General features: G+C 42.5%; 2 protein-coding genes across 2 annotated transcripts in view; one reads left to right on the top strand and one right to left on the bottom strand.

Moving 5' to 3' along the window:
- Window positions 1-5,265: 5,265 nt before the first annotated feature.
- On the top strand, window positions 5,266-25,414 carry LOC106810518 (receptor-type tyrosine-protein phosphatase O-like). The gene is made up of 14 exons (XM_014813898.1): window positions 5,266-5,416; window positions 6,503-6,567; window positions 6,869-6,968; window positions 7,284-7,391; window positions 7,584-7,665; window positions 8,102-8,192; window positions 8,444-8,520; window positions 9,436-9,570; window positions 9,769-9,897; window positions 20,634-20,785; window positions 22,306-22,441; window positions 22,742-22,850; window positions 23,192-23,347; window positions 24,113-25,414. Exons 1-14 carry the CDS (start codon window positions 5,343-5,345, stop codon window positions 24,328-24,330), a joined length of 1,632 nt encoding a protein of 543 aa, XP_014669384.1. The 5' UTR covers window positions 5,266-5,342; the 3' UTR covers window positions 24,331-25,414.
- The window catches only part of LOC106810513, a 10,441-nt gene continuing 8,173 nt past the window's right edge, over window positions 25,006-27,273 (bottom strand). Inside the window, exon 6 of the mRNA XM_014813892.1 lies at window positions 25,006-25,543. Within this exon, the coding sequence (XP_014669378.1) occupies window positions 25,430-25,543 (114 nt within the window). The 3' untranslated portion in view covers window positions 25,006-25,429. The remainder of the gene's footprint in view (window positions 25,544-27,273) is intronic.

Genomic DNA, 27,273 nt, shown 5'->3' with positions numbered 1-27,273 from the left:
GCGGCGGCGTGTGTGTGTGTTCTCTTTGTTTGTTTGTTTGTTTTGTTTTGTATGTCGCTGCGTCGTGCGGCGCAGAAGTAAAAGATACTAAAACAAAATTATATACATACTGAATAAGAATACAGCTTAAGACAGTCCTGTGCCTATTATTGTTGTACTCGAAGATCGCAGCACGCAGCCATTTTCCGACAGTTCTACATTTCTGTCTTTAACAATTTAATAGAGTACCGACGTGGTGATGACGTCACGGCGTGGCATGACAACGAACCTACTGCGTTCTACACCATCAATATGCTCTGTAACAGTAACTGCGTTCTGTGCTTTCTGCTACCCGATCTGTAACCATCATTCTGAGAGTCATATGGCAGTTTTATAGACTTTCCAAAGGATGGAAGTGAAACAGCAACAATGTTTTTTAAAAATTCATTAAATATTTGTCAAGATTCGACTTGCCGACCGATGCCTTTACGCTGGTCTGCACGCGCACCAACACTTCGTGTTTTACTACGCACAAAATTTTCACGCAGCTTAATGTTATGGAGCCAGTCGGCTTGTTCTTTTTTTTTTTTTCTTTTTTTTTTTTTTTTTCTGTGAGGAACCAGCCGCTAACGTTGTCTTGCCAACGTGACGTCACACTGTCGGTACTCTATTTACATTGCACAAAAATTACAAGTCCCTGTCGTAATGAAAAAGTATTTCTAACCCGCTTCCTACCTTCCCAGGCCTTCTTCAAGCTCTCATTTCCGATCCTTCTTCATGCGGGTGATTTAAAACAGTGAAACCTCTTGTGTAATTGCGTGCGAATAATAATTTTATTTCCTTTTTTTTTCTTTCGTTTAGCATCTTGCAGGCACATACACTATCAAGAATGGTCTGCCGTCCGTGTAGCACCGTTGTTGTCCGACTAGTGCATGAAGTGTCTAGTCAAGTGGCTTGATCAGCGAAGTATCACCCTAAATGAAAAAGAGTAAGTTTTCAACTTCCTTCCGCATCCATTTTCACACTGGTTCTTGCTCACCTTATATAAATAAACCGGATTTTAATTATCATAGGAGCACTAAGTTCTAAGCTATGCTGCTGCTGCTTTATTACAGTTAACCATGATTATATATTAAGCCTCATATTAGCACGACGACAGAGTTAAAAAGCGTTTGCTACTGTTGCAGTTTCGCCAACTCCGACGAATTTACAATTGAGTTCTCATGGTCGCCACTCGGTTAGCCGCCTACATGCGGGACAGACCGGCTAACACTCTGCCAGCGTCAGCTACCAAATTGACAAGCGCCATCACTTCGTGGCAAAAGTTAAAGGCACGTTATATAGCGGCCGCACTAAAAGCGGGCGAAACGCGATATACGCCCCCACGCTTAAAAACACGAGATGAAACATTTTGCTAACCATCAGTCGATAGATATATATAATGTGCATGGATGGTTTCTATCGACGGTTATACAATGTATTGCGAGAAAAACACCATTTTTATTATACTATCAACAAAAATCGTACATTCATGTTAAATGTATTAAGCCTTTCTGCTACATAAGCAGATTTCAAGAGCCAGACAACGCGGTCAGCGTAATACAACAGCTATTTTTGTGGTCATTTAGGTGATTCGCGTCCATCGAGACCGAATTGACTACGTGGAAATGGGGGACGGATATCCGCGGTGCTGTCAACGTTACGGTGGCGGTTACGGCCCAAAAACGAATGCTGCCGTTCTTAGTTGCCGTCTCTGCTGTGGTCATGACTATTGCTGACAGTTAGTAGATACCTTCATCAAGTTCAGTTACTCTATATGTATAGGATGGATGGATGGATGGATGGATGGATGGATGGATGGATGGATGATGGATGGATGGATGGATGATGGATTGGATGCGATGGATGGATGGATGCGATGGATGGATGGATGATGCGATAGGATGATGGATTGGATGGCATGGATGGATGGATGGATGGAGTGCGATGGATGGATGAGTGCTGGGATGGATGGATGGATGGATGGATGGAATGGATGGGATGGATGAATGGTAAATCGATGGATGGATGGATGGATGGATGGAGTGGATGGCGGTGGAGGATGCATGGATATGGATGGAATGGATGGATGCATGGATTGGATGGTCCATGAATGGATAAAATAGATGGCATGGATGGATGGGATGGCATGCGATGGATGGATGGATGGATGCATGGCATGCATGGTGGATGGATGATGCATGGATAGATTAGATAGATGGGTGGATTGATAGATAGAACGAGGGAAGGACGGATGGATTGAGAAATGGATGGTGGGGCGGACGGACGGAGAGTGTACGTGCGTGTCCGTGTCCGCCTGTTAATTATGTTGCCTGATATTTATGTTAAGTGCGTGCGCAAAGCGCGGGTGCTTGTTTAAGCACGTATTCGTGGGTTAGCAATTACAAAGATGTTACAACACCACTACCACAATGCCGTTTCAAACAGAGCCGCTGCTTCCGGAAAACCTGAACTGCACCGTTGCATACGTCTATGCAACAAGTGTTCTGCGATGTTCGTGGTCCAAGCCCAAGAACACCTCATGGACAGGCGAGGTGTCTACATACGAGCTCAACATCCAGAACGGAGATTCAGTAGTTAATATTAACAGGAAAGTGGAAGACACACAATATCAGTCAACAGCTTCAGGTCAGTGTTTCCAAGTCAGGCAGCCGTTCATGCATATTGACCTATATTATTATTATTATAATAAATATTATTTGAATTTTGATTTTGCCATTTATTTATTATTGTTTGCTTGTACAGCATAGCTACACATGTGTGTTAGCATGGCGTTTAAACGGTTATTCAAATTTGCGGGATCAATCCTAAGTAACTACTGATCATAGAATCCCTCATCCCGTGATCTGATCTGCTTCTCATTCTATAGATAGACTGCAAGGCGGTATAAATGTGTGCACCGAAGTCCGAGCTTTGACTATTTCCGCAAAAGGAGATTTCACAACAAAGCAGTGCCTTTTAATAGCCGAGGGAAGTACGTATCACTGACATGGTAATGTCTGCAAGACTAGTCATAACACAAACAACCATGGTTCACAGAACCCTCAACCTCATCCTTTCCTCTAGATCACCTTACACCACCGCATCACCTTGCGCACAGTCTTTTAGCTTCTGCAAATTAACAGCTGTCAGCCATGACTTACTTAACGGTACCTATACCTTAGACTACCTTTATATATGATATAAATATAAAGGAACAAATGGAATACTATTTGTCATGTCATCTTATTTTAAAATATATATTATGTAATTTATTTATTCTACAAATTTATTCTAATAACTTGTAATTCCGCCTAAAGAACCGTTATCAAATGGAATATGGTAAATGTCTTCATTTCATTTATTTTATTTAAATTATTATTTTAGAGCCTGGCCTGCCTGCAAACGTTATGTGTTCACCAGTAAACTGGACAGCAATCCGGTGTGAATGGGAGAAGCCAAATATAACAAACGGACAAATCTCAGAGTACATAGTTTTACACGGTCCCTCAAAGGCGGCTGCTTTCTTAAATGGGACTTCCTTCAAAGTGACAAGGACAGCGATGAAATATATCATAATTGGTAAGACGATCCAACTTTTTGCCGACATTATCCAGCATGCACTGTAATAACGTATCACTACTAGTTATGGATCGACCTACCGATCCACTGACCAACCGACCGCTGACCAACCGACCGACCGTGACCGACCGATTTAAGTTTTATACATCGTTGTTGTAAATGAAATTAAGTCGTTTTTCGCCCATGCAGGTAATCTGGCCGGCAACACGACTATATATGTCTCCGTACTGGCTGAGACAAATGCTGGAAGAGGGAATACCTCGTTACCAACTCATGCTACAACTCATGTTGGAGGTAGGGTGTACTGATTATGCGTTCGTTCGTGTATATACCAAGTATACTTATGATCAACGTATATGTTCATGGCATACGACGATTAAAACGCAATATAGTGTACATAATCCAGATCACCATTATAATCATAAGGCATCTCCTGTTTGCAGCCCCTGTTCTCTCCAACACCCCGTCAACGCACATTTGGGTGCATCCAGACAAACGGATTAACAGCAGAAGTGAGGCAATGATTATAATAAATAAGAACATATTCCTGGAAACAAACGGGAAGATCACCAGTTATGCAATCCTCGTCAGCCGATGTAGGTTTTTGCATATTGTAAGGTTTTCTCGATTTTGATCTGCGCGCGTATGAGTTATTAGTGATATGGGATCGATTTAATAAACAAACTATTGACGTATTAAATTACAAAACAAATTAAGTGGTAAGTCAAAGTACTAATGCGAGTGTATATGTGCGTGCATGCTTCCGCGGGTATATATATATATATATATATATAAGTGTGTTGTGTGTGTATGTGTTATTAGTGCTTGGTGTGTTCGGGTGTGTGTGTGTGTGTGTGTGTGTGTTGTGTGTGTTGCACGGTTGTCTACCAGTGGTGTCCGACGATTTGTGTTGTGTGGTTGTGTGTTATATTGACTCCGTGTTTGTACGTCCTGTCGCCCGTGTGCCTGTGTTCGATGTATGTGCGTTTGCGTGCGTCTGCCGTGCTGTGCGTGCTTTGCGTGCCGTTTCGTGCGCGTGCTGCTGCGTGCGTGGCGTGTTTATACTAAGGAATGCGTTGTGTGCATCATTCAACATCATATAAATTATTAGATGATGCAATTGCTGTTCTGTTTACAGTTTCCGAGCTCCAAGAGGCTGTTAGCTTGTGTACTAGAATGAACTGTTCGGCCGAGCGGCATGGTCCGACCTGGGCCGAACACATGACGGAACAGAATGTGCTGAACTATCAGGCTACCCCGCCCGAGTGGAATCCATCTACAGGTTCATTCTCTAGTTATGCTTTCGCACCTCCGCTCATACATTGATTAACCAAGCCGGCGGAAGTAAGTTTTCCCCCTTAAATGCATCGCTTACGAAGGTGCATCACAGAGATACCGTCTGCCGTTTATTTGCAAAGCGAAAGCTATCCTACTACATAATTATATATGGCACACTCGATTCTGCAGCGTTTTAATTGCTCATAAATCTCCTAGCCAAAGCATTTAAATGTAGAACAAAAAATGCGCTATGATACAAATAACGCAGCGCAGAGTAAAGTTCCAAGTTAGGCTTTGATTCAATAGTCTATGTTCATAATCGTAAATCAGCTAGAGTCGAAGCAGACTTAGTTCGTAAGACATAACATATTAATCTGCAGCGCGCTACAGCAAGGAGATGCAGAGCAGGCGGCGGCGCAGCATTCAATTGTTCATCATTCGATGTTATTATACATGTGCTTCGGATGAGGGAGAGCTGTAGCGTTGACGACATAGATCAGTACTGCAACGGTCTTCTGGACAGTGGCGTGGTTTACTAGTATGCTAATTACGCTGTATAATTCGTAGTTGGCATACATACCTATCTGTTTATCCATCCCTCTATCCATTCACCCACGCTAATTCTTGCCGTCTTCATTCTGCTCTATTCGATCCACCCATTCAACCAGGTTCTATGCATGAGCATGCATTCATCTATATCCATCCATTCCATCCATCGATCACATCCATCCATTCCATTCCATCCATCCATTCTCATCCAATCATCATCCAGTCCATCCAATCACCCATCCATTCCATCCAGTCCACCATCATTCCATCATCATACCATCCTCCATCCATTCCCACCATATCCATTCTTCATCCCATCAATCCTTTCAGCCATCCATCCATACGACCATCCCATCCATCCATCCAATCCATCCATCCATCCATCCATCATTTCCATTCATCATACCACCATCATCATTCCTTCATCTATTCCATCCATTTATCCAATCCATCATTCCATTCATCATACCATCATTTCAGCTCATCCATCCATCCATCCATTCCAATCCATCCATTCCATCATCCATTCCATCCATCCATCCACTTCCATCCAATCCTATTTCCATTCCATCCCATCCAATCCACTACCATCCATCATTGCATTCATCCATCCATCCATCCATCCATCCAGCCAGCATCCATCCATCCATCCATCCATCCATCTCATCCATCCATCCTATCCAGTCCATTCCATCCATCTCTCATCCATTCCATCCATCCATTCCATTCCATCAGTTCATCCATCCATCCATTCATCCATCCATCCCACCCAACCATCCATCCATCCTTATCCATCCTATTCATCCAACTCCATCCATTATCCATCCATCCATCCTATCCCATCCCATCCATCCATCCTATCCATCATCTTATCACTACCATTCAATTCCATCCATCCACCTATTTAGTTTTGTTGTAGTCGTTGTCATTGTTGTTGTTATTGTATGTATATCGTTTTGTGTAAAATATTTGTTATACTATATAAATTTTACTAAATAGTAGGTTTTAGTTATTGGTTTAGAACGTGTAAAAATCCTATCCAGTTTCTTTACTAGTGCGCGTGATGTTTTTGCAGTGTAAGTATACGAGCATTTACTCAGACCGGGTATGCTGATAGCGGAACTACGACGGTCGTAACAGGTACGTGGTAAGATGTATCAAAAATGTATTAAAATGGCGCATTTTATATAAATAGGATAAGATGAAATAGTTGCGCTATAAAAGTAGGGACGGCTGTTCGTTTATCGTTGTAGAGTTGATGTCGAGACGGATAGTAACATAAACAGTGGTAAAATACTTTGTTATGTAAAACATAGATAGTTTGTATAAAGAGATTGGTTTAATATTATAACAAAATCAGTTGCTACGCCATTGCACAACAAGTGATAACTTGAACAACAACGAATTCTACTTTATAATATATAAAATTTCTTTTTGATAGCGAACGACAACAGAGCTATATACGTCATGGTCGCCATTATTTTCATCCTGGCCATGGTTATCACAGCATTTGTGTCCTGGATATACGTGCATAAATATAGGTAAAACATTTGCTACGATACGCGTACATCCGCTATAATGTCTTTTTCTAGAAGAACGTGGTTTGCATCGAAATTCGTTAATTTTGCCGTGGAAATATAATCGAGAATTTGTATGATGTTGTCCGCCGATATAGCACACCGAGATACCGACTTGCTAATAGTTCTATGTAAGTAAATGTGTTTGGTTAAATAGGTTCTGCACGGGTTTGTAGTGGTGCTTGTTGGTAATCGATATCCGCAATTAACATCTGATAAGATATTGTTCGCCTTGATAAATTTTCTGATAATATGATACTTTTCTTGTCAACCGGTTAGTAACCGACAACCGCGTATGAGAGAGAAAGGAAGTAAGGGATTTCGAAATCGGGTGTCAACTATGATTCATAGAAGGACGATCGACCCCACCAAAGTCAAACGCAAACGGTAACCACACTTGCATATTTGCTAAGGAAGACGTTCGTGCATGATCGGTCGCAATGCGTTTATATGGGCGACTCTTTATGAGAATATAACGTGTTAAATGGGATGGAACAATCACTAGTGAACGCAGTCACACGCGTTCACTATTCGATGTTAATTTTTGACAACAGTTGATTTTTGATGTCTTTCCTACAGACCAGTTTCAAAAGACGCCTTCAATAGTTACGTCTGTAAACTGGAAAGAGATTCAGGATACAAGCTAGCATACACGTACGAGGTAAAAAGGATGTATTTTGCTAATTAATCGAATTAATTAAAATGTTGCACTGGGTAACGTTCGACCTTGCCAGTACATTGCTCTGTACTGGGAAGATATAAATCAACAATAAATATCTGCTGAACACCATGAAAGTATAGTGATGCTTGGATTCAATGCCAGGAATGACGTCATCGTAATTCGTCATCAATTTGTAATTATATTATGTTTAATTGTAATTAATTAGTGTTAACAGGTGTCAATTAATGGAAACAGACGCAAATGTCCAGAAAATGTTAAAATAGATGTGACGTAATTATAATTTCTGTTTAATCTCTAATTGATATTAGTCGCGGTTCATTAATATCAAATAATTCAAGATCCGTCCGATAATACTCTCTGTGAAAAACATGTCATTTCGACGTAGTGTGTCATATTGCGATATGATTATGCGCAGGAATTAGCAGCAATATCCCCTCATCTGTCAACCAACGAGGGAGAACAACCCGAGAATCAACCGAAGAATCGCTACATCAACATCCTGCCCTGTACGCGCATCGTTTACTCCGCATTATTTTTTTTGTACTGTATATATATACGGAAGTCGCATATTTTCGCGTTATTTGCTGACTGCAGCTGGTGAGTGATCAGTCTATACTATACGCCATGCCTACCCGGAAAAACATGTGCCTGGTGTGTGTTTTCTCTGTTTAATTCTCCCAGTAGTATTGATAATTTCCTCAACGTAATAAAATGTATGTTTGTCTGTATGATAGTTCTGATAAGGTTTTGATTACAGTTGATGACACACGAGTGAAACTACAGAGGATCGGAGGTGAACCCACGACTGACTACATCAATGCAAATTACATTCCAGTGAGTACTTCTTGCGAGATATCACATCACACTAACTCGAATCTAGTCGTTATCATTGAAGGATCATCGAATTATCGTGGAAGAATGTGATCGTGCATACATACCAAACTATATCAACAGAGAGGTAGATTTCTTGAGTAAAGCAGCGAAATTGAAACCGAATGTGATATACACTGGGGATTGGCAGCCGTAATGTAAATTCGTTACTTACACTCTCACTAAGAGGACCAACTTAACTGGACCAAGGTGCACGCATTCACGCATAAGTTTCTTGCTGCTGGAGAACTCAAAATGTCTGTTTCTCCATTGCGTGTAGGCATGCAATGCGCATCAAATCCAAAGGCCTATTACTAGTTTCGGTGCCGTGCTCGCCTGCTAGTCCGCTTAGGAATATATTTTCCATACGAATAAACCCAGGCCCCAGTCTGCGTGGTATGAAATCAGGTATACATGAATAGATGATAGAATATTCTCGTTCATCTGCATGGGCTGACCATCAATCCCGCGCACCGTCACCCGGCAATCGCTGTACAATGCGAATAACGGGTGCGTTTTTAGGCATGTCCTTCCCCCAAAGTTATACATAACATACGAAAGACAAGAAATACATGATGGATTTGTCTCCGCAATATTATCTAACCGCGAGTGCTTGACCAAAGTCTAAAAATCCCATGCTGGGTAAATAGAGATGCCTCTCACTCAGTAATTACCTATCGTAGACATCTCACACACCCATGTACGCCGGTGTAACGACGGTGTGTTGGGGCAGCCATATTTTATTTTTCACTTATTGAAATACAACAATTTACATTATTACCTTATTAAGGCATCTTACACAGTTCAGTTAGTTTTATGTACTGAGACATCAATAAATAATGTAGCCTTTTTCTTAGCCCTCTTATCTCAATGTTTTAGGGGGAGAACAGTTCTGCCGAATATATTGCTGCTCAAGGACCACTAGAAGGGACTGTAAATGATTTCTGGAGAATGATCTGGGAACAGCGTGTGGAAGTAATCGTTATGCTAACCAAAACTGTCGAGAAAAACAAGGTAAATCGATGATAAAATATATGTCCGCTTAAACACAATTTTAAGTTTGCACGATGTCATAAGTTCCACTGAGCTACAACCGGGTAGCTGCGGAACAGGTGAAGCTGATTCGCTGCTGTAATAGAGATTATATGTGACCAAGAATCGCGGCACCAATAATGTTTCCTACATGGAATATCGTTTATCGTAATTTTGTAGAAGAAATGCGAAAAATATTGGCCAGCCAGTGGCAAGCCTACGAAATATGGAGACATCGTCGTGGAGCTCCTCATTGAACAAGCAGAGAGTGATGGAGACTTGATCATCAGAACCTTGGTCATAGAGAAGGTGGACTGATTATGAATATACAGACATAGAAGATGATAGGTCTCTATGATGACATAGAAGTTAGATTAAGATGGACATGTTTCTCAAGTGGGCTCGATTCACTGACATCTACTCAATCCTCTGCGTGGGTCTGATTCACCCCAAACAAATACGTTATGAGACACGCCCGTGCTGACAATTCAGAATCATTGAGACCATATAACGGGTTCCTCATATCTGTACTGTATACAAGTACCGTTGACTCGGAGCACGACAATTATTAACAGACCCTTGATAGCATTTAACGCTTTTTTCTCAAATGGAATTAAGCACACGATCACAGCAATAAGAGTCCCGTTGGGAATTAGTTTTTATGCCCACATGAACCTACCCCTATCTGGATCTGGCCCTGGCATCTATCTATCGATCTATCTTTCTATCTATATATCTATCTATCTATCTATCTATCTATCTATCTTATCTACTATTTATCTATCTATTTATCTATCTATCTATCTTATCTATCTATCTATCTTATATATATATATCCTATCTATCTTGTTCACTCTAGTCTATGCCATCCATCTATCCATACATCTACTCTATATATATATATATATATTTATCTATCTACTCTATCTATCTATTCTAATCTATCTATCTATCTATCTAGCCTATCTATCTATTTATCTATATTGATCTATTTATTTATCTATCTACTATTTATCTATTTATTTATCTATCTATCTATTTATCTATCTATCCATCTATCCATTCCATCCATCATCTCTTGCCTCCATCCATCATCCATCCATCATCTATCCATTCTAATTCCATCCATCCATCCATCCATCCATCCATCCATCCAATCATCCATCCATCCACCATCCATCATCCAAGTCTTCCAATCCATCCATTCTTTCCATCCTTCCGATCCAGTCCCCTCCATCTCTCTCGTCTCTCTTTTTCTATATATAGATATATATTATATAGTATATATAAATATATATCAGAGTAGATATAGAGCAATTTTCTATCTATTCTACTTCTGATAACAATCTACTTCTATCTTATCCATCCTATCTATTTATCTATCTATCTATCTATCGTATCTATCTATCATCTATCTAGCTCTACTCTATCTATCTATCTATCGTATTACTCTATCCATCCATCGATGTCATTCATCCTTAGCCCCATCCATCCATTCCATCCATCAATCCCAGCCCATCCAGTCCATCCATCCATCCATCCATCCATCCAATCCATCATCCATCCATCCATCCATCCATCATCCATCCATCCATCCATCCATCCATCCATCCATCCATCCATCATTCCATCCATCCATCCACTTTCCATTCCAGTATCCATCCTTCATCGCTTCCATCCTCTCCTATCCATCCTTTCCATCTCTCTCTCTCTCTCTCTCTCTCTCTCATCTCTCTCTCTCGCTTTCTATATATTATATATATTTATATATTCTATATATATATATATTCTTATATATTTATATAATCAGGAGGTAGATATATAGAGCAAAATTCGTCTATTTATCTACTCCTGATGATAATCTATATTTAGTTCGTATGTATGTATGTACATGTATGTCCCCTATGCCAGGCCAAACCGCCTACGGATCTGGATGCCAATTTTCAGAGGCGCGACTTCCGTTACCCAAGAATGTTGCGTTCCTAGACGCAAACAAAATCGCTCTCTGAAAAATTAAGATGCGTCGTAACAACGGTGAATAACTTATTTTAGATTTAAAAATTTTCCACTCCAGCCAGCTAGGAAACGTATTCATTCAGCCCCAGCTGAGCCACATGTAGTGCGGTTGCCGGCATGAGGGGACATACGTTACATACGTAATTGCTATCTCTGACACCCCTTGGTTCAAAAATTCTTCAATGACTTGGCATGGTTTTGAATCAATTTTTATTGTTTGATGAATCGCTCTCTGGATCATGGTAAAAAATTGAGCCACTAAATATGGATTTTATATACATGAAATTTCTTTTAAAAAAAATTAAGTTCAATGTTTCAGTATCGTCTCGTCGAAATGGCCTGTCCTAAACCATGGTAGCCAATTTTCCACCAATGATTTGAAGCTGTTGTCATCATTCAGGGATGGGAAATCTAGTTTGGGTGGGGTTGCTATTGTTTCAACTGTAATTCAGCAAAGTTTCATGCGCCTGTGACCATAAGTGTAAGAGGGGTGAACCTCAGACCTATTGTCCTGAATTTTTATCAACTCCGTTACGACTGTATTGTGTTGCCATCTATTCATAGACAATGGTGTTAACCAATGACTAATCAGATCCAATCAGACCAAATCAGACCAAATCAGACCAATCAGACCAATCAGACCAACCAGCATCACATTTCAAGGGGAAAATTTGCCCAAAATAAATGCGTACTTAAATGCATTCATCACCTCTGTAACTCTGTTACGCAAATTGTATGATAGACGCAAGTAACCATAGAAACCAAACATCATAAATTGAGGAAGACAGGCATATTGACCTCTTGAATAAAACATATTATTTGCATCTTGCCCTTGCTCCATGTGGAACCAACAAGGTCAAACATGACAAAATTATCAACTCCGTTACATCAACTCCGTTACAAAATTGCAACGGAGTTGAGGTATAGGCCCTTATAAAAGTATACAAAAAAGTAAAAAAGTAAAAAAGTGTAATAATCTTTGTGGTTTCAGGGCCACGGTGTTACAAATATTGGAAAAATTCCATAAATATGCCAAAAGGATGATAAAAAAAATTCAGTAATTTAAAACTGCAATTTGCCTCCTAACCTCAGAAACACCCACACACGAACTGAAATATAGATTAGATATAAAAGTCAAATACAATAATTAGATGTGTGTGTGCAATCCCAAACGAATTGTTGAAACTTCAGACAATGTGAGCACTCACTGTACAGTGAAAAGTCGATGAGTATTTATTTTGGTCACCTCATCAGCTGCTGGTATTGTGAAACCGAAACCAATACTAAAACAGAGCAGAACCAGGACCAGTTGAAAGGGGTCCATACCTATGTGTCCCGGTACCTATGTGTCCCGGTACCTATGTGTCCCAGTACCCAGGTCCCTATGTGTCCCGGTACCTATGTGTCCCGGTACCTATGTGTCCCAGTACCCAGGTACCTATGTGTCCCGGTACCTATGTGTCCCGGTACCTATGTGTCCCAGTACCCAGGTACCTATGTGTCCCGCTGATAGGGTCTATGTCCCCTTTCCGGTACCTATTAACTAAAAAAAACATTGTAATTTTTGTTTGGCTGACGTGAAGCAGCCTAGGCCTAACGCTGAAAATCCTTTGTTTCGTGTACTGGGGCAAGACACACAGGTACCTGGGTACTGGGACACATAGGTACTGGGACACATAGGTACCGGGACACATAGGTACCTGGGTACTGGGACACATAGGTACCTGGGTACTGGGACACATAGGTACCGGGACACATAGGTACTGGGACACATAGGTACATAGGTACCGGGAAACATAGGTACCGGGACACATAGGTACCTGGGTACCGGGACACATAGGTACCGGGACACATAGGTATGACCCAGTTGAGGGTGTAGGACTGCTGATCATAGGACGATATATGACTGAATCATTTCAATTGCTATTATAGCAATGAAATTATAGCGCGAATGCAGAAAACATCAACGCATAAAGACGCGTAACAAGTGAGTATAAACATTATTTTAGGATTAAAAATTGTTTGATTAAAATCTGTCTGTATACTATGAAAATATATTATTTTTATTCATGGTACGATCTGAGAATGGATTGTACCATTCGAACGCTATGCTTTTTCTGATTCAGTAGAAAAATTTCTTAAGTTGAATGTTCATCGTTGCACGCCAAGCATTCACTAGACAATAGCAAGTGGACACACAGAGGTGTTCCGATAATATCCAGCAGCCAAATGGTTTTAATACGCTATCCTTATTCGGTCTCTACAGGTGGTACGTAATACAACTATACACGAGGCCCCCTAAGCGTCCCAACATTGGACGCAAATCGCCAAGCTACAGCAAAAGCTAAAGCTCGCAGACAGGAGACTCCCGTAACCCAGCCGTCAACCAAGCCCGTCTCTGCCAATTGCGGGACAACGCAGCGGCCGTCCGACAACATGAGACTACCGAGGTCCATCAGGCTCGTCTACAAGAAATGCGAGACAGAGCAGCAGCCGTCCGACAACAAGAGACTCCCGAAGCACACCAGGCCCGTTCACAGCACATACGTGTCAGGAATGCGCATAATAGGGCAGCGCCTTTTCAAACCCTGAATCGGGCTGCTTTCAATTACAACCCCTACATTGATTATTCTTTTTATGCCACTATTGGAGGAATGACCAACATCTGTGCTTTGTGCTTTGCAAAGAAATGGCCAGAAGAACCGAAGGGTCATGCTGTTCTGGAGGCAAAGTCCATCTTCCACCAATTGATGACCCACCAGATCTCCTCAGGCAACTACTCAATGGCAACACACCAGAGTCGAGGCACTTCCTGCACAACATCCGGTCATACAACTCCTCCTTCCAGATGACTACATTTGGAGCAACTAGCGTGACACCAATGTGGTCCACATTCAAGGTTCAGGGACAGGTCTACTATCGAATTGGATCATTGCTACCCCTACATGATGAGCAATCACAATTCCTATAACTATACTTCATTTCCGACATGGATCAACAGGCACAGCCGCGCTGTGCCAACTTCACGACCAATATAAAAGGCACGATATAATACCAGGCACGATATAACTTTGTCTCTGAAACAGATGCTGCACCAATACAACACCTATGTAACCAGCTTCAAGTATGCGTTGGAGAATGTTTCTGCACCTGCCTACACTATTGTCATCAATGCACAAAAACCAGGACCAATGTATCAAGACAAGGACCCGGCAGGGGAACACGAACGTCGCTTCAATGCACCCGTCACCAATGAAGGCGCTGTGATTATTGCAGGGCAGGAGCACGGTCATCGTGACATTGTCCTCCACCAACGTCATGCCACCATCAAAAAATCCCAGAGACACACCGTTCAAATGATGCCCTTCAATATCCTCTCATTTGTGTCCGCGGGGACGATGGATACTACTTTGGCATCAAACAGGTGGACCCCATTACCAGGTGTCAGGCACTCAACAAAACAGTTTCGTGTAAGGATTTTTATACCTACCGGTTTATGCTCCGAGATGGTACCTTCAATACGATCCTTCGCTGCCAGGCCCTCTTCCACCAGTACGCCGTAGACATGTTTGCAAAAGTCGAGTCGGAGAGACTGCTCTACATTAGGACGCATCAGCGCGAACTACGGTGCGAACAGTACGTTCATCTGAGGGATGGCATTAATAACGATGCAGGTGGTGCACATAATATTGGCCAACTGTGCATCCTTCCGTCTAGCTTCACGGGAAGCCCACGATACATGCACGAGCATGTTTAAGATGCCATAACATATGTCCGCTGCTATGGCACTCCGGATTTATTCATCACCTCTACATGCAACACAAACTGCCCAGAGCTGAAGGAAAGTCTGTTTGATGTCCAGGTGACCAGTGACCGCCATGACTTAATCGCCAGGGGTTTTCACCAAAAGGTCAATAGGTTTATGCATATCATCAAAAACGGACAACTATTTGGCAAAGTCAGGTGCGACATGTTTACCATCGAATGGCAGAAGAGGGGGCTACCACATGTCCACATTCTCATCTGGCTGTGTGACAAAATACATTCGAACCAGCTGGACTCTTTCATCTCTGCAGAACTACCAGATCCGACCGACGACCCACAACTGCACACCACCATCAAAAGCCACATGATGCATGGACCATGTGGTGCACTGAATCGGAACGCCTCCTGCATGAAAGATGGCAAATGCACAAAGAAGTATCCCCGCAGCGAGACACAGACCGCAGGTGATGGATATCCTTTGTACCGCAGACGGAAGCCGGCGGATGGAGGTCTCACTGCTATGGTCAGGTTAGGTCAACAGGTGGTTGAGGTTGACAACAGATGGGTCGTCCCCTACTGTCCGTTGCTCTCGAAGGTGTTCAACGCTCACATCAATGGGGAGTTCTGTAACTCGATCAAGTCCATCAAGTACATCTGCAAGTATGTAAATAAAGGCTTTGATGCTGCGATGTCTGGCATCCAGCCGAACAACCGGGATGAGGTCAGCCAATACGAAATGGGACGATACATCAGCAGCAATAAGGCAGTTTGGCGGATTCTTGCCATTCCCATCCTTTGCCATCCAGCCGTCCAACAACTTGCTGTCCATTTAGAAAACGGCCAGCAGGTATACTTCACGCCTGCCACAGCACAGCAACAAACCGAGTTTCCAAAGGATACCACCCTCACAACCCTAAGCTGTGTCAGGAGGACGACTTCGCCAGAACGCTATTATATAACCAGTTGCCGGCATACTATGCGTGGAGCAAGAAGTGGGCCCGCAGGAAGAGAGCGTACTCTGTCGAGGGATATCCGCGTATACGGAAGGCAGAGTAACACAATCCACCCGAGCCAAGAGGAGTGCTTCTTACGTATGCTGCTGCACGAAGTCCGGGACCGACATTATTCGAAGAGCTCCGTACAGTGGATGGTTACGTTTGCGCCACATACCGCCAATCGTCCAACATGCGAGGCCTCCTGGAAGATGACGCACACTGGGATGCCATCATGACTGAAGCTGCTGTATCGCAATCACCATATAAGCTGCGGAATCTATTCGCCATCATGCTGCACACATGTGGTGTGGCGGACCCAACCCATCTGTGGCTTAATCACAGGGAAGCTTTGACGTCCGACTTCAGGTACCATGCCCAGCTACAACTCCTTGGTTTGGATATCGGGTTGACTGATGACATATTCAATATGTCTCTTATTGCAATTGAGGACAACCTCATGTCCCTGGGCGGCAAAGACCTACTCAGCTTCAGTCTGCCAAAACCACAGCGTGTCAATGCAGCCGACACAATGTCACGTAAAGTTCTGAGGGAAACATCATACAACATCTCCCTGCACGAATATGTTACCATCAACGAGTCTAAACTACTACCTGATCAGAGAGACGCGTACAACACCATAGTGCAAAGCATCACTACTTAAAAAGGCGGAATATTCTTCTTGACCGCTTCAGGGGGAACTGGAAAGACTATCGTCACCAGTCTTCGGCTGGCAAAGATCAGAGCACAGAAAAAGATTTGCCTTGCTGTCGCATCGTCTGGCATCGCAACTACACTACTTGCAAGAGGTCGTACAGCACATTCAACATTCAAGCTGCCACTAAACTTGGCACAAAACGACACACCCACCTGTAGCCTATCCGAGGGCAGGCGAAGCTCCTCCAACTGGTACACCTAATTGTGTGGGATGAGTGCACAATGTCGCACAAGGCTGCCTTTGAAGCCGTGGACCGAACCCTGCGTGACATCCGCGGCAATGGGAAGATCATGGGAGGTATTACGTTCGTGATGTCAGGTGACTTCTGTCAGACCCTTCCCGTGATTCCCAGAGGCACACGTGCTGATGAACTAAAAGCATGCATCAAGTCGTCATATATCTGGAGCAGCGTGCGGCAGCTGGTGCTGTTCACCAACATGCGGCCTCACCTTCTAGGCGAGCCAACGGAAGGAGAGTTTGCAGCACATCTACTTCGGCTTGGTGATGGCAGGATTCCCCTGGACGATGAAGGCACGATACCCGTCTCTCCATTCAGTCAATGTGTTGGATCAGTTCACGACCTGCAGGAGCGCGTATTTCCCAACCTCGCCGACCATTACACGAGCCACAGATGGTTGTGCGAGAGAGCTATTCTCGCACCAAAGAACGATACCGTAAAGACTGTCAATGCTGAGCTGCTGAAAGCCGTACCTGGTGCCATACAAGTATACAAGTTCACCAACACCATGGTTCAACAAGACGACATTGCAAACTACCCAATTGAGGTTCTCAATTCTATGGAGCCACCTGGTGTCCCACATCATCGCCTGGAACTAAAGGTCGGAGCCCTATTTCTGCTCCTGCGAAATTGGGACGCACCAAAGCTGTGCAATGGCACCCGGTTGGTCGCGAAAAACCGGATGCCTCACGTCATCGAGGTCACCATCATTACAGGATGTGCTGCTGGGGAAGAGGTTTTTATTTCTCGCATTCCCATCATCCCCACAGATGTGCCATTCCAGTTCAAGCGCCTACAATTCCCCATCAAACTAAGCTTTGCTATGAGCATCAACAAAGCTCAGGGCCAGACGCTGTCTGTCGTCGGTCTGCACCTCGGACAGTCCTGCTTCTCCCACAGACAGCTGTACGTGCAGGCGCGTAGTTAGGATTTTATTTTAGGGGGGCGGCAATGAGCACGTGAAGTGCGCGAATCACTTAAAGAGCGCGCGGAGCACGCTCCCTAGGGGGTGGGTGCAGGGAGGGGGGAGTTTCCCCCTCCTGCGCGAAGCGCGGAAGCTCTGACGTCTCATTAAATTATTAGAAAAAGAAGACGATTCGTTGTACCGTTCTCGACTCTTAATCCTGAATTTTCAAAAATAATATTGGATTTATTGTTAAACAAGATTTTGATTTTTTTAGGATATCTTTAGAAATGAGCATCATGCATGTGATAAATATATTGACGTTTAAATCAACCAATTACCAAACAATCAGCATTTCATCATAAGATTTCCATAATTGCTAGCAGGAAATATTTTGGTCGTTATTTGCCACTTTATGACTTATTTTTGGTATGGGAGCGGGGTTGTATCTACATACTGGCTAGCAATTCCTACGTTCTCCTCAACTGCTCAAAGTAGAATCCGTCTGGACCTCTGTGACGAACAGAACTTATCTAGAACTTCATCGCTCGAAGGTATTTCCTTTCTGTAAGCCTGAATAAGAAGTAAAGCTTCCAGCCTGTCCTCCCCCACTGATGCTCGTATTGCTGTTGATGTTCTCTCCAACTTTGAAAAAGTTCGTTCAGCCTGGGCTGTTGTGACTGGCAGGGTTGCCAAAACCTGAAGGAGCAAGTGGATGTTGGGTAGGGTTATCTGTGAACATTCTTCCAGTGCAAGAACCGCTGTATTTACAGCTTTCTTTTCTCCTGCTTCTGTATTACCCCATCTCTTTAGCCATATAGCGAACTCGCCTTCAAGACAGCAGATGTCGATCATGCTCTCATACATCTCAGCTGCAGGAAGCACATCTTCATAGGTGCTAATGTAGGCTGGAACTAGACGCATCAAATGCATTATCTTTCTTTGTGTGGGACTGAAGCAGTCTTAGATGTGTCACAATATTGTCGATGAGAGGGAGGAAGACATTTAGTTTGTAGTACTCTTGCGTCGAATTCTGAACTTAAACTCCAGAAGTGGCATTGGGACGATAAACACTACGGGATGCAGTCCTAGGGCGCTCCACTGTCACATTCAAATCATTAGCCATCTTCTCAGCATTGGCAAACAGACTGTCAAATGTGTCATCGTTCCTCCATGACATTAGTACATCTGTAGCATCTTTCACCAGTGTCACAGCTTCTAACAGATCTAGGCCGACAAACTGCATACCTCTTGACGCTGGGAAGAGGATTCCGCTTACCTTCGCCAGGATGTGAAGAGACACTAAGAAGTCAAATGAAGCGATGGCTCTGAGAAGACTTGCAGCGTTTCTTCTCGCTTTTGGCATTTGCCATCCCGTCTTATTCGCCACCACCCGAATGACATATGGCAAGACAGAGAGGGTGTTTATAACAGTCTCGTGTCTTTCTAGGAATCTCATCTGGCAAAGAATTTTCAGCCTTTGTTGCTTACTCTCCTCTATGCCTGCATTTGCAATTTCTGCTTCTAGATGGGTAACCCTTTTGGTACTACTGTTGAAGAAGGATGTCATTTGCTGGATAATGTCTAAACAATTCCTAATGGAAACTACTTGAGTTGATTTGGTGGCGCAAAGGTTCAGCATGTGCATGGCACAATGGAAATATTCGGCAAGAGGGGCTTTATCCTTCACTACTGCAGCTACACCAACTTGCAACTTGCTAGGTACGCATGATATGTTATGCCGAGCTGGATGAAAGGCGAACTGCGCTGGGCTCAAAGCTCATTTCACAAAATATTTTTAAATAATTAAAAGATATCTGTTGTTTCTTTTATAATCTTTTTAACACAGTCTTTGTATTGTGTCTTTGTATGCTCCTTTTTCTTCCTACGTTCTCTTACTTTTTTCTCTTCTCTCTCTCTTTTTTTGACCGGCGTTTAGGGGGGGGGCGACCGCCCCACCGCCCCCCTCTGGCTACGCGCCTGTGTACGTGGGGAGCTCAAGAGTTGGAGAGGCCAGGAATCTCTACATATTTTCACCAGAGAATAAGACGAAAAACATTGTTTATTAAGAGGCTTTGAAATGAAAAGTGCAACTCATTTGTACATGCTGTTATAATAGCTTTTTGTCATTTTCACCATATTACTATTATGTTCCAGGGGTTCTAAGTTGGGTTGTGCTGTGATATCAATGTCATACGTAACAGTTTTTTTTACCATGCTTATTATCTTATTAGACTGATTTGAAAATATTGATATTGTGTGCAATGTTATTGTAGATTTTTACCCAATGTTCCTATTGTGTCCGATTATTAGTAGTATAAATTAGTAGCACGATTTTACCCAGCGCAGCGGTTACCTGCAGCTAATACATATATATATATCTTTTATATTTCTATACTTGAACTTTTACAGAACGGAGAGCTACGAAACATCACGCAGTGCCATCTAATCGCCTGGCCGGATTTCGGATGTCCGAAACATCCGAATATTTTGTTGAACTGCATTAGTAGTGTCCGGCAACAATGCGTGGACGACATGCACACGCCGATGCTGGTCCACTGCAGGTGGTGCAATTTCTGTTCTACGTTAGTCCTCTCACGGCGAAATACGCTGTCAACTATCTATCCTATCGATACGTTTTCGAGCATTCGAACTATAACTCATCTATTTCTCAAAGGCCAAACGGCTACAAATAAAAAAGGCATAACGACGGGGTAGTTACAACGAAGAAATCACTGTTCGTATGTTGTTTCCATAGAAATATATAGTGAGACTATATTATTATACTTATAATATACTAGCTTGGTACCGGCGTTGCTCGGGGAAAAACGCATAGGAACAACTTTTATGAGCAACTTCAGCCACATAAACTTACTTATTTTGACCCCCCCCTTCCATCTTTACGATCCCCATCAGAAAGGAAAGAGAAACGTACTCGATTCACAATCTAAACACTATCCAGCAACACGAGCCTACGGGTAAAAATTCCGGGATAGATAGAAGACAGTATAATCACCCTCCAGCATGGTATACACGCAAGGCTAATTCTCAGCCGACACTCTAGGGTAGCGGGTGGCTCGGTTTACCTTTTTATAACTTTTCTTGGACATAATTCTAAGGATAGATTCGTAACATAGAAACAAACAATAAACAACAATAACAAAAAATTAAGCAATATTCTGACAAAAACAGTTCGAACGATTCTATGATTCTGTGTAGTCAAAGCTTCTGGATATACAACATTGTTATGAAATTACACCAAGTTATTATGAATATGCTCGTCCCGCCTTTTAAATACACAATTGGTGACATATGCCACGTGTCTCGCGTATCATTGGGATTCGCATCACATCAAAATAATACATAAAAACTAAACTAAACTAAATACATAGGTCAATAAACTAAACCCTATCAGTTCAGGGTCATTCGTATGGATATCACCTCATTTTAACCAAATTAGTTGGTCAATTTGGCAGAGTTCTGCACCAGTGAAGTCACCATAGATGACATTATCAAAAAGATGAATAGCACCTGATTTTAACAAACTTGATTCTTTATACCATGTTATACATTATATCTGAATGTATACACAGATAAATTACAATTTAAAAAATACAAATGAACGAAAATAAACCACTAAAGTGTGTGTTGTGCTGCTTTTGAGACGCAATTCACAACTGAGTGCATAATTTAAAAAAAATGTATAAATTTGGCATAGTTTAACCTGGTATTAACAAAGTTTTGGCGTTTATCCGCTTGATGGCTACATTCGCGGGAATTCGGCTATTCTACTTTTCTGACATCTCCCCACTGCTAAAATTATCGGCCGTAGTTATGGACTATTTATCGTCATTATATATACAAATATAGGTGGATTTAACAAATATGGATAAGCCTATGTTGGTGTCCGACACACGGGCTATACACTGAGATCGGTGGCGTGGGCTTGATGCTCACCGCGGCGAAGATTACCGCGTCAGAAAATCGGCCCCTTCTCTCTTATAATATATATATATATATATATATATATATAATAATAATAATAATTATATATATATACTTATTATTTCCATGGTTGTTCCAGTGCCGGTGTTGGGCGCTCTGGTGCTTATATTGCCGTCGACAGACTAGTTCAATGCGTTAACGAGGATTCCATGATCGACGTTTTTGGACTCGTGTACAACATGCGTTGCCATCGCACGCACATGGTACAGACGGAGGCAAGTGTCGTTACGTATGCATACATATATCTAAAGCATATATATCATGCGGTGCATATGTGACCGGATCGATGGGGGTTGGTTATGCGAGTTTGTTCATCTGTGTAGTCTTTTGCCTCTTATCCAACCATATCCGAATTTTGAAATGAGAGGCTCTGTATTAATATAATACGGTATGAATCTACGCTAAATGATGCGCCCGCTGGCTGCATGCGCCCGACCGTTCTCATTGAGAAATTAGTGGTTCAATCTAACCACAGATAGCAGTCTCAGTGTGAAGTTATTGTATGATGCTTACAGGAACAGTTTGGATACATCCACAAGTGCATTTCCATATTTCTGAACAAGCAGAACGAACACATTGTCAATGACTATGATTATAAGTGGACAGAAGAACAAGAAATGCAGGGTAGGCCTATAAAATTAGCGTTCCGAGAATTACTCTTTAATTTGTCATGCGTCTAATCGGAGTGATGCACGACATAGCGGCAACGAGAATAATAACGTACACGTAACGAACTGCATGGTACTTTATAACATTGACGAACTTAGCTATAAACTGGCTTATAAGCACTATTAATGAAGTGAAAGTTCTAAGTCTAAGTAAAGTTAGTCTCGGTCTAAGTCTCAGTCTAAGTTAGTCTAAGTCTAAGTCTCAGTCTAAGTTTGTCGCAGCAATGTGATGAGTTGACAAGCTGCCGCGCAATGAAGAAACCTTAGCTCGTACTCTGACTGTTGTTGTTTTTCCAGGAGCAGATGATTCACAACAATTGTGCAAGGGAAAGACTGTCACCTTTGACTCCCCACCATCTTGTGCGCACAGCAATGCACTCGAGCTTTTCACCCTAAAGACGACTATTGACCCTCAACCGCATTCTGAGACTACATCAACAGTTACATCAACAGGTACATCAACAGTTACATCAACAGTTACATCAACAGTTACATCAACAGTTACATCAACAGTTACATCAACAGCTACATCAACAGGTACATCAACAGTTACATCAAGAGCTACATCAACAGTTACATCAACAGATACAGCGGCGTCACTAGGGTTGGTGTCACACGGTGCGGTAACTCATGCATGGTGTCACCCACATGGACCTCCTTCCGTAACAGACCATACAGAATCCGCAGTAATGTTTTTTGTACTAATGTTACTCGTAAATCGTAATTCCCGTATATCACTGAATGTAATGGCAATAGTAATGCCATAAACAACTAGCAAAATTAAAATCACCCCCTCTGATGGTGTCACCCGGTGCGTTACGCCCCCCCCTCACCCGTCTTGTGACGCCACTGAACAGACATATCACTGCATCTCCTCTTGTAACCAAACTTGGATTGTCAACATTAAGCTATGCAGTAAATTAATTGGCTATATCTAAATAGACAACTGGTTGGTCTGACAATTGTTTAAAGGATTTGTGAAGAAACGTGCACGGGCACCTGTTATGCATTTCAATATTGTATAGCGGCATTAATATTTGGAATTTGGCCCGTTTGTAAATCTATATCTCGCAGGCATAAAAATATATTCCTTAAAACGTTTATTTAAAAGCATGCATATAGTATCTGTTAAACGGGAGAATTTCCCAAAGATTTGCATGACGAATACCATAAAGTGATACTGCGTCAAAATCTACGGGTGGTTTTACGCTATTTTAGACCATCAGGACTCCACGACCGAGGATGCAGAAACTAATCCAACCGTAACATTAGAAGTAGAAGACGAAGAAAGCAGCCCGGTCGACGCAGTGGGAGTGTCGCTGGAAGCTTCCGGCAACGGACTAGAGTCGCCTGCTGACACGGAAGATGACACGTGCGACAGCAGTGTATGTGCCTCTCAGGATGATGCTAAGCTTTTGCAGACGACAGAATTATGAGGTTTGCGCTGCTATTCAGGAGCAATCAATTAATCAGAAGTAGGTTCGAGAGGCAGCAGCCCCGCCGCTAATTTCGCTCCGCTCATTTTGTTAGACTAACGGCCGACCGAGGGGCATAGCCGAGTGGAGTTTGAATCTACGCCATAGCTAGTAGCTAGTACAATATACGGTTACTAGTTCAGTAAACCCCCGAGGTACGAATTTAATTCGTTCCACAGTTTCGTTCGTATCTCGAAAAATTCGTATCTCGAACTCTATATAGGACGTACAGCAATTTACGTAGCAAGTGCAATCATGAGAGGCTGAGAGCACAACCACGTTCAATGTGTCACGTACTTAAACTGACTCACGGGAAGAGCGCGCGCTAGGCCTATGGCCTTATTGGCTGATTCGTAAGACTCAGTATGTTGAATTTTATTCGCTTGTCGAATACAACACACTGATCTCTATAACAATGATTTTATTATAGAGATCGGTGATACAACAGTAGTTTGTACTGTATTTGGCTGTTGATCAATCATCATCCTGATTTGTCCGGCACATGCAAAATACGATCATTGCGTATAAATATTATAGTTTGACTGTGCCATATATTTTATTATGCTATAATCTCTTTTCACACAAAAATATATGTAAAGTGGTACGCAACGATATGCAATGATACCCATAATAATATTTAATATTATCTAATCGGATTTATCAGCGTATGTTGATCACTTTTATTGTCACATTAACAAAAACTGATAAGTCAATTAGACAAGTCAGAGTCGCAGTCGTATTGATAATTCAGCTGGATTAATTAGTATATCTAAAACGCCATATTGCGAAAAGAGTTTTCCAAGGGAAGTGTTTTCCCAGACTACGGCAAAATACACTGATTATTTCAACAACATTCTTCTAATAGTTTTTCTAAGGAAATTCTTCTATAAAACATAAAAGATTTCTATATATCTGCTACAAAATTTCAATACAAACTAAATATTCATTATTAACGTCGTAGAAAGGAAACGCCAAATTCACGGCGTTTGCGTTTATATAAAATCTCTCGTTTGTGGACAATAAAATCTTACATCATCAATTAAAATCATTGATTCGGAGTCTAAAACTGAACAACATCGTCTCGATCACGGTCCCGTCGTGTGTCTGGGTACCCGTTCCCGTGACTGCCTCTACGTGGTGCATTATGTTCGTGCATCACGAGACGATCCTTGTCCTGTAATGACAATAACACGATCCGACTTAGGTGCAGTAGCGACACCAAAAGGGGGCATGAGGGTGATACAGCCCTATGTGGGTGCTACAGCCCTATGTGGGTGCTACATCCCTATGAGGGTGCTACAGCCAGTGGATGCTACAGCCTATGTGGATGTGCTAGCAGCCCTCATGTGGGTCTTACAATCCCTATGAGGGTGCTACAGCCTTACGTGGTGCTTACAAGCTCCTATGATGGGTGCTACAGTCCTATGAGCGGTGCTACAAGCCCTATGTGATGCTACAGCCCTATGTGGGGCGCTACATTCCCATATGAGGGATGCTAACATCTCCTATGAGGGTGCTACAGCTCTATGTGGTGCTACAGGCCCTATGTGGATGCACAGGCCCTATGTGGATGTACTAAGCCCTATATGTGTCGTCTACCAGTCACCTATGAGAGGGTGCTGCACAGCCCCTACGTGGGTGTTACAGCCCTATGTGGGTGCTACAGCCCTATGTGGGTGCTACAGCCCTATGTGGGTGCTACATCCCTATGTGGGTGCTACAGCCCTATGTGGGTGCTACAGCCCTATGTGGGTGCTACATCCCTATGTGGGTGCTACAGCCCTATGTGGGTGCTACAGCCCTATGTGGGTGCTACAGCCACCACATACACCTTATCTGGAAGGACCTATAGTTAGTCCTCCCGTCAGGGAAAAATAGGTAATGGGGGAGCGATGTATCAAATAATTGCAGTCGCTCTTCCTCTGTATAGCGCTGTGCTAGCCGTAGTGAGTCACTAAAACAATCAGCACTTTTGGCAATCTCTTGTGACACCCTTGCTTAAGCCTAGCGTACACACCCAAGCAAAACGGGCATTTCTGCTCGGCGAGCAAGCGCACACACGCCACCCGACACAGCACACAGCTGAGCAAAACCATAGCAAAACATACAGAAACACTGCGTACAGCGCCGCTGTCACATGACATCCAAAATAGCCATCCAATGGACATCCAATTTTGTGTGTCATGTTATATTTTTAAGGATATTGATTGGAGACCGTCTGTGGCGTTTCGCTGTGTAGCAGAACGATTGACGCACACACCGAGCAAAACGTACTCTCAGGCGAAAACACGTTCCGCGAATCAAACATTGCTTGTTCAGCGAAACACGCTCAGCTGAGCAATGTTTTTTGTTTCGGGAATCCGCACACAGCCACGAACATTGAGCGAAACACGTTTTGCTCCACGTTCAGGGTGTTTTGCTCGGGTGTGTGCGCTAGGCTTTATGTAATGAATATAGAAATGTATGCCCGACATCTACTGGGAATTACCGTGGGCATACCTCGTGAGATGGTCGAATACATTCATCATATCTTAAATAATTATGTCAAGATCACATAAACGCTAGGGATTATGTGCTATTGATTTAGTACATTACTAAAAAGAATGGATGGCTAATACGAAGATAAGTGTAGTTTTGTAATGCCTGTAAAATGCTGAAGAGATGAATGGGCAGATTTCTACCGCCGAGAGTAGAGCAACAAAATTGCGTGAATATATGAGAACACGAATTTAACGTTTACTATTATTTTCAGTAACATTATACTTCTGCCTCTGATGTCATAATTTGCCATTCAATTTGCGAGCAAAACCTAGATTTTGAAGACATGGTGATACGGTACGGGGCGCCATGCAGGACAGGGCTCAATTTTGTCTAACAAAACTCAATTCTGTCTCACAAAACTCA

The sequence above is a fragment of the Priapulus caudatus genome, unplaced genomic scaffold, assembly GCF_000485595.1.
Source record: "Priapulus caudatus unplaced genomic scaffold, Priapulus_caudatus-5.0.1 Scaffold448, whole genome shotgun sequence".
Classification (NCBI taxonomy): Eukaryota; Metazoa; Priapulida; class Priapulimorpha; order Priapulimorphida; family Priapulidae; genus Priapulus; species Priapulus caudatus.
This window is presented reverse-complemented; position numbering and strand designations above follow the sequence as displayed.